Source organism: Marmota marmota, unplaced genomic scaffold, assembly GCF_001458135.2.
Source record: "Marmota marmota marmota unplaced genomic scaffold, marMar, whole genome shotgun sequence".
Lineage (NCBI taxonomy): Eukaryota > Metazoa > Chordata > Mammalia > Rodentia > Sciuridae > Marmota > Marmota marmota.
In genome coordinates this window covers 27,402,086-27,419,786 of record NW_025999842.1, presented here as the reverse complement: position 1 = coordinate 27,419,786, position 17,701 = coordinate 27,402,086, and the positions used below count along the sequence as shown (strand labels likewise).

Below are 17,701 nucleotides of genomic sequence, written 5' to 3'. Positions count from 1 at the left end.
GGGAACGCCCTAAACCCGATTATCTTAAACCGGGAACACCCTAATCCGCCTTGGTCCTTGAGCAAGGTCACCTACATTCAATGTCACTGCAACATGGGGTACGCTGGCAAGGAAATTGTCATACCTACTTGGCTAATGGCTCCCAGCAAATTATGCATCATGTGTAGAAGAAATTGCTATGGTCTCTCATAGTAAAAGGCTTTATACTATTGCAGGTCGTGCTGGGACACATGCTACTTTCCCTCTTATGTTGTATACATTAGTTGTCATGACATGGCTCATCATAACACAGATGTCCTGTTGCTGTGGATGAAATTGTGCTCCCTCAACTTCCCTGCAAGGCATCAAACACAAAATGTGTTGTTCAGTCTTATTAACTTAAAATACTAATATTCTGTGTCTATCTAATTGTGTTTACACACACACACACACACACACACACACACACTCTGCCTCATCCCTAAGAGAATTCAAGAGTACTTCATGGGGCATTTACACACACACAAACACACATTTTCTTTTTTTGGGGGGAGGTACTGGGGACAGAATTCAGGGACACTCAACCACTGAGCCACATCCCAGCCCTATTTTGTATTTTATTTAGAGACAGGGTCTCCCTGAGTTGCTTAGCACCTCACTGTTGCTGAGGCTGGCTTTAAACCCAACATTCTCCTGTCTCAGCCTCCTGAGCCACTGGGATTATAGGCGTGTGCCACCACATCTGGCCACACACACATTTTAAATAATTTATTATTTGAATTTTGTGAAAACTGACAATGAAATAATATATTTAAATAGTAAAAAAAAATGGTACAATTAAGAGAATATAGGAGTCTGGAAAGTATATTTGGTATTTCTGTGCCTTATGAACTTGGTATATGGGCCTCAATATATCCCCTCATTTCTCTGGCTTAATTTCTTAGTTTCAGTTTGTAAAATGAACCCTCAGATTTTTAAATGATCGGGTGAACAGTTAGTATGGAACTTATGTTCTTGGGAAAACAAAGCTGCAGAGAATGTAGAGTATACAAGTTCAGAGAGAGAAGAATCTAGGAATTGGTTTACTAAGAGGGCCCCATGTTCACTGGGTTCAGAGGGGGCCCTGCATAGGCCGTGTGTATGAGGGAGTGAATGGGGTGAATTCTAGTTGGCTTCTGAGGCAAGAATGCCCTTTCATAATTCATCCACCTAGAGGAGGAGCCTGTTTCTAATTTGCCCAAAGGAGTCTTAAAGTGCTGGTTGCTGCTGCCCAGTTCACCCGGTTCGGGTTTCATCTTGGTTGCCAACTCTGTTGAGTTGGTAGAGACTGCCTGAATCCCTGCACGGTGTAAGATGTCTGTGTGCTGGACGGAGGAGCCATGGCATGTGTTTGTTGAACTTTTTAATCATCAAGAATGTAGCTGTGAATGTGTTGTTTATTTTGCTGTGTTTGAGAGTACAAGCTCAAGAATCAGACTGAGTATACATTCTGGCTTTTTGCTAATCAGTTTCGTGTCCTTGGGCAACCTCCATAATTTCTCTAAGCTTCTTATTCTTGCCTCATAGAATCATTGCAAGAATTGAATAAGTAAATGTGTTTCAAATATAAGCATAGTGCTTGGAACATAACAATTACTCAGCACATGCCAGCTTTCATTGTTGTTTTTCATAGTGCATGAGACATCCTTTAGTGTTGTGTCCCAGTGTCTACCTGTTCAGCTCTTTCTTGTCTACCAAAGAATTCCATTTGGATCATTGCAGTAGTTTTCTATGGTATCTCTCCACTCCTGGTTGAAAGATTTTTTTTTTTTTGGTGGTGGTATTAGGGATTGAACCCAGGGCTTATGCAGCTAGGCAAGTGCTCTTCCACTGAGTTACATCCCCAGCCCTTTTGTTTTATTTTGAAACAGGGTCTTGCTAAATTGCACAGGCTGGCCTCGGACTTCATTTCTTCTGTCTTGGCTAGAGTAGCTAGGATAACAGGCATGTACTACCACACATGGCTGAGAAGATACTCTTAGTTGGCGTTAACTTTCTGAGTCAGGTGGATGCCATATAAAGCTGTCTGTTGAAATTAAGGGGGACAAGAATTGGACTGGGGACTAGGGAATAGAAAATATTTGGAACATTCCTGTGGAACATCCCTGTAGAGCAATTAATAGGGCATCTATGATGATGTGACTTCATAGGTCACATGAATTTGATTCGGGTTCTTTTAGTATAATTTTAGAATTTTATGTAATTGTGTTCTAGAACCAGAATCAGGAGTAGAGAAAGCAGATGGAAATGTTTGTGGGTATGTGGAAGGCAATGATTTGAGGAGATTAGTTAAACTGCAACCACCACAAGTGGGATCTGAAGCCCTGCTGTTGAGCCTGACTTGGAGATGATAGGCTGAGAACTCAGGGAGAGAAAAAGACAAAGGGAAGATGAAGAGTAGATTCACTAAAGAGGGGAGAATGGAGAAGTAAATTGCAATATATTTATTTTTATGAATATATTCATAAAAAAGCAAAGGAATGAATTAACTTGAGCTAATGCTAAGCAAGAGTAGAAGTTGCAGAGGAATACAATTTATGTAAGATTTATAAAAACATGTAAGACAATTCTGTTTATTTCCAAACTTTACTTGATACTTTTTGTCAGTATTTGGTTAAAATTTGCACCCATTTATTTCTCTGGACTCCCAACTCATGATAGAATGAGCAAATTAAAAAGGCTACCCTATTAGGTACAATAAATGACCCTGTTAGTGAAGTTGGAAGAGACACAGAACTACTAAATTTGACACAAAGATAAAAAGGGAGAAGAATTGAGGCAAAATTAATGTAGCATAAACAGTGTTATGCCTAAATAGCACTATTAAGAGACCTGATTTTCATGATTATGACCTTTTTACCATTAAAGGTCAATTTAAATTTCATTTGGTATGATATATTGTTTATATAAAAGGAGGAAGGTATGTAATTATTTTAAGATTTTCATGAAAATGGCGGATTTAAAAATGTTTTTGGAAACTAATAAGGGTGAACTTCATGCATTTGGAAAATTCTCTTATGTGGAATACTTCATGCTTGCTGAAATAAAGGATTATTATAGTGCAAACAAAAGATGATAACTTGAAAGCTAACTGACAACATGAAATTGTTGCTTGTGATATAGTAATATACTTTTTTTGACAGATTGTTTAACAGACAACGGTGAAGAATTATCAAACAGCACAATATATTTCCTCAATCTATTTAACCTCACCTTGACCTGCTTTGAGCATAACCTTCAGGTACTTTATATATATTTGAGATTAAAATGCTGTCTTGTACAAATGAATAATGTCTAACTCCAAGTTTTTATGACATTGTTGGTGTTTATCTGTACTCAGAGGAATTAGTAGGTTTGAATTTCTGCTCTTCAGTTCTTCTGCTTGCAGATATTAAGACTGCAGTTCTCTCATTTGTAAAGTAGGGACAGTAATATCTGATCTGCCTGCCTTCAAGTGTTTTTGTAGTGAAGATTTGGTGAGATAATGAGTGTGAAAACACTAACTGAGGCATGCAGGTGTTTAATTAAAACACAATGTTGTTTAATCCGACTTTGACTTTGTTTATGCAATAATGGGTATTTCACTGTGCAGTATGATTCTGTCTACAGGAAGCTTTTTTTTTGCCTCAATATTTGCTTAACTCACTATTATACCCTTAAAAGGCATTATTTAGTAAGGTAAACTTGAATAATATTTAGTAAGGTAAACATAATAATAATATGATACAAAAGGTAGCCTTTAAGAATTCTAGCTTATACGTTTTTGTTGTTTCCATCTCTGACCCTTGAACTTTGGTATTAGAACTTGCCTGGTGGTAGTGAAGTATGAAATTGGAACCTTGGTAAAAACTGTAGTTTTGTATTTGCACAATAAATAAGTAATCCCCACAAGTAGATATAAACATGTGTTGAGTGTGAGTATGTATGATTTCCTGTTTAATAAATGTTATTACATAGAGTTATAAATTTCTCTGAGAAAAACAAAAAAGATTTCCTATTTTCCAAAATGTGTTCTATAGGACATTAATAAAGTGACCTGTCAAAAGAGGGTTTAATATTCTACCAAGGTTGGGAAATGCTTCACTAAGGACTTTTAGTGGACTCATGTATTTTATAAAATTTAGTGGACTCATGTATTTTATAAAATTTCAGATGGACATTTGTGTTGACCACATTTACCAAATCTATTTGACCAGGGAACTCTTTGGTTTAAGAGACCAGTGTTCTAATGAATATATTTGTAGGATATTAGCCCTTTTTCTGTGATGTTATTTGCAAATGCTATTTTCCTAGTTTGTTGTCTTTTCATTGTGCTTTCTTTTATCATGAAGAAAAATTTAATTTTGTTGGATTTACCAATTTTATAATGACTTATGGTATTTTCATTACATTAGGAAGGCTTTTTTTCCCACATTGAGATACTTTAAAATTTTGTTTTAGTACTTTTATGGTTTCACTTTCTATATTTAAGCATCTTTTATCTTAAGATTTTTAAGAAATAGGTCTGAATCTGTAGTTCTCTCTCAGTTTTCAAGATTAGACAATAGCTACTTCTTCCCCAGATCAAGGTAGAATTCCATAGTTCAAATAATCTGAAGCCTTAAAACCAGGTTTCTAGTAAGTTAGAAATATTATATCTACTACTACAAATTCTAAGCATGGGGGAGGCCACTTCAAGCAAGAATTCCATAGGACGTCATCAGATGCTGCAAGAGCACTTTGGCTGCTCCATAGAGGAGCTCAGGTGAAGGCAGGCCAAAGTGGAGGTGTGGAGGTACAAACTGATTGGAGGCTGCACAGGAGAGGGTGTTGTTGGCAGCATTGAAGAAAAGTAGGTGAATTCAGAGCATATTTTAGAAGTCTGTGTGCAGGATTTGCTGGTGGAATGGTTTGGGTTGCTAGTGAAGGAAAGCAAAGCATCTGGATGTAATCCTAGGCTTTGGTCCTGAGTGGCTGAGAGGATGATGGCATGGAGAAGGAGGAGTGAGTTTGTAGGGGAGTGGGATTAAGAATTCTGTTTTGAACGTGTTAAGTAGGATGTCTCCATTAGACACCTGAGGTGAGATGACACATGGGGTTGGTTATAAATGAGATTGGAGCTCCGGGAAGAATTGTGAACTGGAGATAGAGGTTTGGGAGACCGCAGGTCCAGATGGTGCTCACAGTCACCATCTGGATGAGAGTGAATGTAGAGAGATGGAAAGGGGCCCCAAATACTGCATCCTGGGACACTCCAGTGTTTTTTAGGGTTTGTGTGTAGGGAGAAAGCTCAGGAGAGGAGTCAGTAGGAGACAGCAAAACAGATAATGCAGTAGCAGTGAAATTTTGATGATGTTGGCTGTGGCAGTAGCTTTCAGTTCAGGTGAATAGCAGGGAGGTGGGTTTAAGTGCCAGGTAAGGTCCAGCTTGGGCAGTAGGTGCCTGCAGGTAGCTTCTGTGGAAATCTGGCCTGTCCTGGTGACTATGGAGAGGAGCTGTCTGCAAAGTGCTGGTTATCCCCACAGGCAGAATGAAGCTGTCATGCCACATGTCAGTACTTCACTGTTAAAAATCACTGCCACAGAGAACCTTTTTTCATATGACTTGGCATACTTGTGAAGACTTGTTTGGTTGACTCAGAGAAGTGGAATTGTATTATCAAAAGACATGTGCATTTTGAGTTTTAATAAAAGTGGCTAAATTATCCCCCATCAAGATTCTGTGCTCAATGTTTGATTTTGGGTTCAGCTAAATTTTTCTGTGAAAATTAGGTGATGGGCTTTTTCTTATGGCAGACTAAGGGGAGACTGGTTTTCTGTCAAATAAATGGTGAGGGTAACATTATAGAGGCTACATCAGTTTAATTTTTTTGATTTGTCCTTTTTTCTTTAATTCCCATGTTCAGTTAATGTTCTTTCTTCATACAGTATGGCAAAAAATGAAGGGAATAGAAAGCAATGTGTAGCTGGGCATGGTGGTGCATGCCTGTAATCACAGTGGCTCAGGAGGCTGTGACGGGAGGATTGTGAGTTCAAAGCCAGCCTCAGCAATAGCGAGGCTCTAAGCAACTCAGTGAGACCCTGTCTCTAAATAAAATACAAAATAGGGTTGGGGATGTGGCTCAGTGGTCGAGTGCCCCTGAGTTCAATCCCTGGTAACCACCCCCACACTAAAAAAAAAAAAAGAAAGCAATATGTAAACTTGTTCTTGAAAGGACATGTGTCAATCTAGAAGTATAAAAAACAGATATTCTAACATAAGTTATGTCTCCTTCCCTTATTGAGGCTATCCAGTTCTTTGGAGTTTCTCTCTGTCTCTGTCTCTCTCTCTCTCTCTCTCTCTTTTTTTTTTTTTTTTTTGACTAGAAAGGCCCAGATTAAGAGCCTTCTGATAAAGAATTGAGTGGGGATCTAGTTGTAGTGCCTTTTCCTTTCCCATTATGGAAGTCCTGTCTCAAGCAAACTTTGGTGAAGACAGCACAGGCAGGGACATATTTTATTTAGTCAGCAATGGGATGGATATGTGCAGATATTATTGATGAGATAATTGGAGAACTTTGGCATTTAGTTATAAGTTACTCAGCATATGAGTTAGTGTTGTCTACATTTGACATTGGCTGGTGCGGTGGTTTTCAACATTTAGGACATTTAGAAAGTGCCAAATATTTTGCCATGTGCTTCATATACCGGGTCTCTAATCTGTGGAACCTATAATACAGGTGATTTAGTAATGTCCTCAACCTCACAGCTCAGCACTTGAACACACCAGATTTGTCTCCTGTCTTCTGGAAGATTAGATAATTAACAGAGATATTATTTATGATGTTTATTGTATGTATTACATCTGCCTTTGTGACTTCAGGAGAGTGCACATGGTCTTCTACCACCAAAAAATTACTCAGAAGTGTGTAAAAACTGTCGTGAAGCATACAAAACTCTGAGCAGTCTGTACAGTGAAATGCAAAAAATGAATGAGCTTGATAATAAGGCTGAACTTCCTGAAACACATTTATGTATCGATGTGGAAGATGCAGTAAGTACTTGCTTCTGATATGATGCATATTTTGCAGGGTTGTTAAATATACCATTAGTAGTATTATCTCTTTTGGAGGCACATTGTAATCTGCCAGTCTTCAACCAGCAATAACTGTGTATTAGTTATAAAGTAGAATATCCTGGTCTGTCAAACTAAATGGAAATTGATTAGGCACTTCACAAGTGAATTAACAATTTATTACTTTTTTTAAAAAAAATTTGAAAATGTGTGCTATTTTCAGAGGTGTGGGCATTATTGTATGTTTATTTTCAATTATACTGTGTACTCATTGTTAAAAAGTGTCTAGATTTTACTATAATGTATTTGAGAAGCCATTCCTCAGTTACTTCCTATCCCATTTATTTCTTTACAACTCTTACAATCTGAAAATACTTATGTTTATAGTTGTCTCCTCTCACTAAAATATAAACCACATGAGGACAAGAACCTTGTCTTTTTTTGTTCATTGTTCAGTCTGTAGGATAATGCCTGGCATAGAGTGGGCTCTTAGTAAATAGTGTATTAATCAAATGGTCAGCAACAAATCTTTTCTTTCCATTATATAGTCAGCCTTTACATAGGTCACCACTAGATAGCGATCATGGCTTTTTAGGCAATATGATGCCTGAGAAGGCATTAGAGGAAAGAAATTTCTGGCTCAGTGCAGAGAACTCACTTGAAATTAAAATTGATAAGCTTAATGGGTGCGAATAATGAGTGTGAATTATCACAGCAGCTCAGAAGAAACTGTAGTGGACTAGTAATATTCAGGATGGTTTAAAAAGCACTTAAAATCACTACGTCATGAGGACTTTTGTTTTTACTGTCCTATTCCTATTGCCTAGAATACTACTTGGTTTGAAGTAGGTTCTCAATAAATAATGAAATTTTTTAAGGATGGAAACAGGGTTTAACTACATTCCTATTAATATAAGTTCTCTGTTTGAAAGCTATGAGTGATTGATATTGTTATACTTTGGTCAGTATTATGAATTTTGAATATGACATTGTTGTATTAATGTAAATTTTATTTTTTTATTTATAGTACCCTAAAAAATTTTTATGGTACTAGAAATTGAATCCAGGGATGCTTACCACTGAACTACATCTATCCCCAGCCCTCTTATTTTTTAATTAATTAATTTTTTAATATTTATTTTTTAGTTGTAGTTGGACACAATTCCTTTATTTTACTTATTTATTTTTATGTGGTACTGAGGATTGAACCCAGGGCCTTGTGTGTGCTAGGTGAGTGCTCTACCGCTGAGCCACAACCCCAAGCCCCCATCCCTTTTTATTTTTTATTTTGAGAATAGACCTTACTAGTTGCAGTGGCTGGCCTCAAATTTGTGGTTCTTTTGCCTCAGCCTCCTGAGTTGCTGGGATTACATGTGTGCACTACCATGCCTGGCTTATATTAATGTAAATTTATACAATGAGTAATTATTAACAAAATAATTATAAGAACTTGAAGACAAGTTAAATATAAAATAGAATAATGTTATTTGTTGTTTCAGATGAATATTACTCGAAAACTTTGGAGTCGAACTTTCAACTGCTCAATCTCTTGCAGTGACACAGTGCCTGTTATTGCTGTTTCTGTGTTCATCCTCTTTCTACCTGTTGTTTTCTACCTTAGTAGCTTTCTTCACTCGGAGCAAAAGAAACGCAAACTCATTCTGCGTAAGTGTTTTTTTTTTTAAACAATTATTCATTTGTTTAGATAATATCCTGCATTTAAAAGTTTATGCCTGTTTTAGAAATGATATATATTCTGAGAACTCAAAAGTATGTCAGCCTAAAATGGCTTTCTGCTTTACCTTTAACAATTATGCTTACTAATAGAAGAGATTTGTGAGAATTTTAGGAGTGCTGATAATAAAAAACAAACTTGAGGATGCATGTATTTCAGATGATTAACTGAGAAAGCTATATTATCCCCAGAATAAGGTTGATAGTAGCAGAAGAGTATCAGCAGGGTCCTTGCAGTTCTACCGTGGTAGTAGTAGGGACATAAAATAGCTCTTAGGCCATCGGAGTCCTGGTAGAAGGACTTACAAGTGGAGTAGTCCAGAAGAAAATTGTAACTAACATGCCGTTTGTTTATGAATAAAAGAGAATTGTAGTTCCAAGGACGTTCCTTGACATATGTCACATGCTCAGTGGGGACTGATTTCTTTCCCTCTCCCCTGCCAGCAGGGCAGAGCAAGAGAAGCACTAGCTTGAAGATCCTGTGTAGCTAGAAAAGAGTGACTCTTGGATCACACAAATTTCTCCTTTATTGTCACAGGGAAAGAATGGGCTTGGCCTTTAGTAATTTTAGTATTTAAAAATGAATTTTTTTTTTGAGGAAAAGCTAATCTTTTTTCTCTTAAATATTATTTGTATTCTAGAACCCTACACTTTAAAAGTTCTTTTCCCCTTAAATCCTTCTGGCACTTCTTCATCTGATTTCACTTCTAATACACTTACCTTAAAAAAAATGATTATATGTAGATCAGTTTGTACAGAACCTATAATATCTTTTTTTTTTAAGAGAGAGAGAGAGAGAGAGAGAGAGAATTTCAATATTTATTTTTTAGTTTTCGGCGGACACAACATCTTTGTTTGTATGTGGTGCTGAGGATCGAACCCGGGCCGCACGCATGCCAGGCGAGCATGCTACCGCTTGAGCCACATCCCCAGCCCACAACCTATAATATCTTGCCTGTGTGTTTTAGTGTGCTATTTCGCTATTGTGACTAAGGACCCGACCAGAACAACTATAGAGGAGGAAAAGTTTATTTAAGGGCTCATGGTTTCAGAGGTCTCAATCCATAGACAGCAGGCTTCATTCCTCAGGGCTCAAGGTGAGGCAGAACGTCATGGTGAAAGAGTGTGTGGAGGGAAGCAGCTCACATGATAATCAGAAAGCAAAGATTCTGACTTCACTCACCAGATACAGATATATACCCCATAGCCACACACCCCAATAACCCCCCTCCAGGTACCATTCAGTTAATCCTATCATAGTATTAATGCACTGATTGGGTTAAAGCTCTCGCAACGCAATCATTTCTTCTCTGAACTTTCTTGTATTATCTCACCTGTGAGCTTTTGGGGGACACCTCACATTCCAAACCATAACAAGCAGTTACTGAATCCCTGCCACAATACTAGCATTGTGGTAGGAATTGGGATTAAAAAGGAACAAACTGGGTGCGGTACCACACGCCTGCAATCCCAGTGACTCCGGAGGTTGAGGCAGGAGGATCACAAGTTTGAGGCCAGCTTCAGCAACTTAGCAAGGCCCTAAGAACTTAGACCTGTCTCAAAAAAATAAAAAGGACTGGGGATGTGGCTCAGTGGTAAAGCACCCCTGGGTTCAATCCCTGGTACCAAAATTTTTTTAAAACTAAAATAAATATGGGGCTGGGGATGTGGCTCAAGCGGTAGCGCGCTCGCCTGGCATGCGTGCGGCCTGGGTTCGATCCTCAGCACTACATACAAACAAAGATGTTGTGTCCGCCGAAAACTAAAAAATAAATATTAAAAAATTCTCTCTCTCTCTCTCTCTCTCTCTCTCTCTCTAAAAAAAAAAGAAAAAAAAGAAGAAAAAATAAATATTTTTAAAAAATAAAATAAAATAAATAGAATAAAGGAACAAGGCATAATTCATGTCCTCAAAGAATACACTGACCCTGACTCAATTATTAAAGTATGTAGTAAAGGTAGAGACACAGTATGATTCTGTTTTAGGTTGAAATTTACCTCTACACCATTGCTGGAGGTGGGGTGTGGGGAGAATTTTAAAGGCCATGAGGATTTATCAGGAAGAGACTAAAGAGGCAAGAAGTTGTAGGTATATATACCTACCAGTATTGCTGCCTGGTCAGTTTATTAAGTAATTTGATAATTGGTAATAAGCTAGATCACAAACAAAAAAACAAACTGCTGATTTAGTTTTCTTCCCTAAAGGCCTTTTTTTTTTTTTTTTTAAGTTTAAGTTTGCCCTTAAGTTTAGGCTTAAGCAAACACACTGGTCCAGGAAGTCAGCTTGTTATTTTGCATGAACAGTGGGAGTCGGGAGATCCCGATTGAAACTATAGCAGGGTTCTCATTCTTGACTATCAAAATTATTTACAAAGCTTGAAATCAAAACAAACAAAAATGGTGCCTGAGTAAGATTCCTAGTTTTCTGGTATAAGGTACTCTCACACTGGCACTGATGTTTTTCATTTCTAAAGCTCCGAATGAGAAATATTCTTATTTAACTGTAAGAATAAAACATATTACCATGCCAAATAAGATGATTTTTTTCTGTTAACCCCAATAACCCAATCCCATTAGCACTACAATCAAAACTGATTGTCACATATTTTCTTTGAAGCTATATATATTTGTGTTTGTGCATATGTTTGTGAATGTGCATGTGGTATACAATTTATTTTTGTAAGTCATTTAATGTATTTTATAGAGTTCTTTCACTGATTTTTTTTTTTCATGAAGTACTGGGGAGTTGAACCCAGGGCCTTGAACATGTTAAGCATAATCTTTTTTTTCCTTTTTTAATTAAATTATTTATTTATTCTGATTTGTTATACATGATGGCAGAATGCATTTCATCTCATATTGCACATATAGAGCACAATTTTTCAAGTCACTGATGGTACACAAAGTACTAAGCATAATCTTTATGACTGAGTTACACCCCCAGCCCCTAAATTTATTTTTTTAATCTGAAAACAGAAGCAAATTTTTTTGTTTCCATATGGATACCTTTCCTTTTCTTTTTCTCACTATATTGCACTGACAAAATTAGTGGCATGATGTTGAATAAGACTAAATATCCTGGTCTTATTCCAGATCTTAGGGGGAAATCATTCAGTTTTTCATAATTGAGCATAATAATTACTGTAGAATCTTCTTAGCTACCCTTTATCAGAAGAAGTTTTCACTGACTTCTCTTTTTTTGTGTGTGTGTGGGGTCTGTACTGGGAATTGAACTCAGGGGCACTTGACCACTGAGCACTTCCCCAGTCCTATTTTGTGTTTTATTTAGAGACAGTGTCTCACTGAGTTGCGTAGCACCTCACTGTTGCTGAGGCTGGCTTTGAATTCACAAAGCCAGCCTCCCAAGCTGCTGCTGGGATTACAGGCCTGTGCCACTGTGCCCAGCTTCACTGACTTTTTATTATACTATATAGCACTTTTATCATCTAAGTAGATTGCTTTTATCTATATTACATATTTAAGATTGTGATGTTCAAGAAAGTATAAATTATGTTTGTTTTATTTGGTACTACTTCTAGCCATGTCATATGTAGTTTCTAACTAAGTTGTTTTTCAAAGTTGGTAGAAAAAATGGAATTTAATATTTAGAAGATTGAATCTATTTGGATTCAAACAATAGATAAATACTGTGCTTACATAAAAATAATAAATAATTATGTTTAAAAATTAAATTTAAAATATAATACTTTTGTCTTATCTAGCTAAACGTCTCAAGTCCAGTACCAGTAGTGCAAACATTCAAGAAAATTCACACTGAAACCAACAAGATGAAGACTTGACATCTTATCACACGAATGATAAAACTTATCTTGGTGGAAGATAAAACTTGATTGAAAAGAAGAACAACTGTCAGGTTCTTAAGAAATGCAAGGACTTTAGATTTATTTTTAAATAAGAATTTTCAATTTTTTTTCCTTTTCACCCCTTTTTAAAATTGGATATTTTTAATTTTTAAGCATAGCAGTGTTGTCTATTTTAAAGTATATTTGTTACAATAACAAAAGATGCAAGAACAATCTTTGTTTTATTTTGTAGGCATGTTATTACTATTTGAGACTTCTGGTATCTCCCTATGAACATAAGTACCTCAAGTAAAAAAGTTTTTGAAGACAAACATTTAAAATTAATCACTTATAGCAAAAACTTTAAAAAAGAAATATACTTGCCAAAAGATAGCAAGTGCAGAAGTTAATTTAAATTATTCTCCGTTGCAGTATTGTTATTATTATTATTTTTATTATTTTGAGACAGGATCTCATTAAGTTTCCCAGGCTGGCCTTGAAGGCAAGATCTTCCTGCCTCAGTTTCCCCAGTAATTGAGATTACAGATGTGTGCCACTACGCATGCCCCTCCCCCTGACATTGTAGTATTATTGTTACAGATATATTTAATATGTCATATATGACAATAATACATAATTCAAACTCTGATTTCCCTAAAATCATTTTTGAAACCACTAATTATAGCCCTTCCTAACAATTTTTCAAAGTGGTAAACCACATAACATTTATCTTTGTAAGAAGATTTATGGTAACTGGTTTCTTACTTGACTTTTATAAATAGTATTTTACATCTTGTTTTTGCTTTTATTTCATAAGTAATTTGAATTCACTGGACTGCTTTATTATATTCAGGGCACGATGGATTTTTTTTATACCAGGGATTTGCATTATGAATTACATTAAGTTATTTGGCAATTTATAATTTATTAAAACTTTAAATCAAATGTAGTATTATCACATTGTATTTAAATTGTGAGTTTTTTTTTTTAATGTAAATTTTCTCTTGAGATATATAGGAATTTTTGGAGGGAGAGAAAGGAGGAATACAAAACTTCAGGCTGAGAAAACAGACCTGAGGGGATGCTCATTGTAAGACTATTGAATGGTACATATTGGAGACATGAATCAGATGATAGTCTCACACAGGAAGCAGTTAGATTAAGATGATGTTTAGTTTTTGTCCTAAAGTGTGTAAATCAGGTAAAAATGATATGACTAAAATGAAGTAACTTTTCACTCTCAGAAAACGAATTCTGTTTTGGAATATTTGTATCAGCCTTTAAAAAAATATTTAATTTTAGAATTGTTTATGATTTTATTTCTCAGGATTGTAGAATTGAAAATTTCATTTATTAATTCCTTCTTGCTTTCTTTATGAAAATAGGCTTTTTTTAAAAAAAAAATGTTGAGAATATGAAGGCTCCTATGTATAAGCAGAGTTCAGCTAAATAGTAAGAGGGTTTAAACTCTTTTTTTTTTTTTTTAACTTTTTTTTTTAATTTTTATTGGTTGTTCAAAACATTATAAAGCTCTTGACATATCATATTTCATACATTAGATTCAAGTTGTTATACACTAAAAAAATGCTCCATAGAGAATTAAGAGAGTGTTTTAATAGTTTTTTTTTTTTTTTTTTAAGTGTTTACCGCATACGCAGAGTGAAGAGAAGGCTAATCCTGGGATATCTGACGTATCCAAAAGCTGTTACCATTTTTCGTGGTCTACTGTGATCTATTTAAACTATGCTGCAGTTCATTCTGCTGTTACTATTCCCACTGCTGGTACAAATAAAGCTGTCTTGATTTGAAGCATGTGTTTGAGGGCCATTGAAAGCAATCTTCATTAATGCAGATGAAACCAGTTTACTATGTTCAAAGTTAGAAGAATGACATATTTGAGTATATACATAGTGACTTTGTGAGCACCTTTCAATATTATATGTTGGAAAAACCATTGCTTTGGGATATAAAGCTAATAAGCACTTTAAAAAAAAAAAAGAAAAGACAGCCTTTAATATTTTTATGGTGGGGTCATTGCTCTTTAGAAATTGCATCAGCCTTAGTAGATTTTAAAAAATAAAAAGTAAGTGCTACACTAAAGGGGGTATTTCATTCTGTAGTGATGGAAAAGTTCTGAATTGAGACATACAGCTTATGTATAAACACAAGAACATCTTTAAGTTTTTGACACTTTAAAATAAAGTAATTTAAGGAAATTACAATGCTGTAATTGGATTTTAAATACATTTTTGGAAACTTCAGTTGTAATTTAACATCATATCTAAGTTTTTCATGTATTGAGTTTAAGTGCCCATCTGTCTTATAACTTTACTGCAAATAAAAATGTGCTTTTGGATTATTATTATTTTTTGATTGAATTTGAGTGGTGAAGATCACATTAGATATTTTAACATGTAATTCTAAATCAATGAATAACATCAAAGTTTAGTTGGCAAATGTTACTTCTGTTGGGACCAGCATTTTCTAATGTTTCATGGATGGGCTCTACTTTTTACTGCAGTGTACTCCTTATAAAGTGAAATGTGCCAGAACAACATTGTAGTTAGGATTGCATTCCTGTCCAAAGACATGACCTCAAATAAAAAATAGACATCACCCATAATGAATTTTGAAAACAAACATATACTATTAACCTGTATAACAATTTTAAATGGGAAAAACTGTGTTCCCATTATATATCCTTGGATATCTGACATATCCAAAAGCTGTTTTAAAGATTTGAGTAGAATACACATATATTTATTTATGTATCTAAGTGTGTAGGTATGTGTTCTCATATATATTATATATCTTTTTTTGTTGTTGTTTTTTCTTTTTGCAGTACTGGGGATTGAGCTCAGGGCCCTGTGCTTGCTAGGCAAGTGCTTTACCACTGAGCTACATAGCCCATCCCTTTTTTTTAATATTTATTTTTTAGTTTTTAGGTGGACACAATATCTTTATTTTATTTTTATGTGGTGCTGAGAATGGAACCCAGTGCCTCACTCATGCTAGGCGAGCGCGTTACCACTTGAGCCACACACATCCCCAGCCCTCCCATCCCTTTTTAATGTTTATTTTTTAAAATTTGAGACAAGATGTTACTAAGTAGCCCAGGCTAGCCTGGAACTTGCAATCCTCCTGCCTCAGCTTTCCAAGTAGTTCCAATTATGTGTATATTCTGAGCTAGAAGAAACCATAGAGGTTATTTGGTCATATATAATCCCAGAGCTGGACAGATCCCTAGAGACCATCTAATCTGACCTTCTGGCCACTACATGGATGTCTCTAAAAAGTATGTGACTTACTTCCTTGTCTTCTTAGCTAGGGAAGCAGAATATTCATAGAGGGTTGGGACACCTAATCAAATGTTTTCTCTACTATATATTCTGCTTATCTTTTAAAAATTTTCAAAAATGATCATATTGATTATTAAAAGGGCTTTGGCCTATACTCTATTGCACACATAGCACTTCAAAGTATAACTCTTCCAAGTTTGCTTGTTCTAAATTATTACATTGGTTATGATAAATGTTAGTTAAACATAACACATTTAATGACCAGGAACTTTGTCTCCTTGGAATTAAAGAGGAATTTTAAAAGATAATTTGACTAATCTGTGCTTCTTAAAGTGTGAAGTTCTTCAGTAATGATTTTTAAAGTTGGAGTTTCCTATGATAAAGAGGTATTCTAAAAATCCATCTCAGCACCCAAATACAATAAAAATATTTCAGGGGCTGGGGTTTTGGCTCAGTGGTAGAATACTCGCCTAGCATGCATAAGGCACTGTGTTTGATCTTTTGCACCACATAAAAATAAAATAAAGGTATAAAAAACTGTTTAAAAAATTTTTCAACCCTTTAAAATGAAAGGTAGGTTCATTTTAGTCAGATACTGTAGTAATTATTCTGTTGTCTTATTACAATACTCAAGATTTTATCCAAAAGATTTGCCCAATGGGCATTGGAAATAAATTTGGAATGTCTGGAATAATTGTATACAACTAGAGTGTAAATAGGCAGGATTGAAAATTATTATCTGTTTATTCAGCTAATAATTTTGAAATGGAGGAGACCAGAAGGTAGCAGAAGGCTCTGGGAACTGTGTGTATCTTTCAACGCGGTAGCCACAACAGCAAGCCTTGTAGCCATCCCTGTTTTCAGAGAGGACCAGAGTCTCTCTCTTCTCCCTCTCTGGTTAGTACCTTATTTTCTGCATTCATATGAAGTGGTATTTCCAGGAAAGTAATAGGAGCTGAAATACAAAAGGACTTGACCTTGGCTTTTTGAATCCTCTTTATATCCTGGCTGTCATCCACTAAATAAGGTACCATGTTTATTTATACTAGTCAAAATCTAGCACCCTTCTCCCTGTTTCCATATACATGCCATCTCTCATTATGGGGTTCAAGAATTAATAGTAATTGTGGAATGGGCAGAAAAAATCAGATGCAGACAACATGAAGAGAGTAGATGAACAAATATATCTTTATATTAAATTTATGCTCATCCCACTCACAATTCTACCCTGAGATTTCTGAATGTATAGGGGAATTCCATGTAGGGGTGGCAATCTATGTGGGAAGGGGGAGTTGGGGGCATTTGTCATGAAGCTGTGTGTGACTAGCATATTCACTGTGCATTATTAGATTGTATGTGTACTGGGGGAGCATTTAGGAAATATCGGAGATTGTGGAAAGAGCTAAAGGTCTGTTTGACCTTGTGATGCCTGGCGTGCTTTGCCCACCAGGACTTTGCCATCCACTCAGGACTTATGCCGCAGTCTGGCTGGGCACAAAATCACGAGCCACTCAAGCAGGAACAAAGTTTATTTTTTGAAACTGCCGCCAATGTCCGGTACCGCCCGGGAAGATTTTTTCCACCCACGCGGCCTCCTCTCGGAACCGCAGAGAGAGCTCCTCCCCTGGAACTCCCTCCTACTGTACTTCCCCAACCAATGGGAACTCTCCAGGAGTCCCGTAGCCAGCCTAGGTGAACAGCAGGAGTCCAATATACATATGAATGCAAATCTTAACATAATCATATCATCTCAATGGCTAGCTGGCGTCACCTTTCGACCAAAAATGCCATGCATCATATACTTGGCTCTTAGCA

At 36.0% G+C, this 17,701-nt stretch overlaps 1 protein-coding gene across 1 annotated transcript in view; it reads left to right on the top strand.

Moving 5' to 3' along the window:
• Ostm1 (osteoclastogenesis associated transmembrane protein 1) overlaps window positions 1-14,060 on the top strand; it is a 31,208-nt gene extending 17,148 nt beyond the window's left edge. Inside the window, exons 3-6 of the mRNA XM_015499900.2 lie at window positions 3,162-3,259; window positions 6,859-7,029; window positions 8,550-8,715; window positions 12,507-14,060. Coding sequence (XP_015355386.1) covers window positions 3,162-3,259; window positions 6,859-7,029; window positions 8,550-8,715; window positions 12,507-12,562 — 491 coding nt within the window. The 3' untranslated portion in view covers window positions 12,563-14,060. The remainder of the gene's footprint in view (window positions 1-3,161; window positions 3,260-6,858; window positions 7,030-8,549; window positions 8,716-12,506) is intronic.
• Window positions 14,061-17,701: the final 3,641 nt, after the last annotated feature.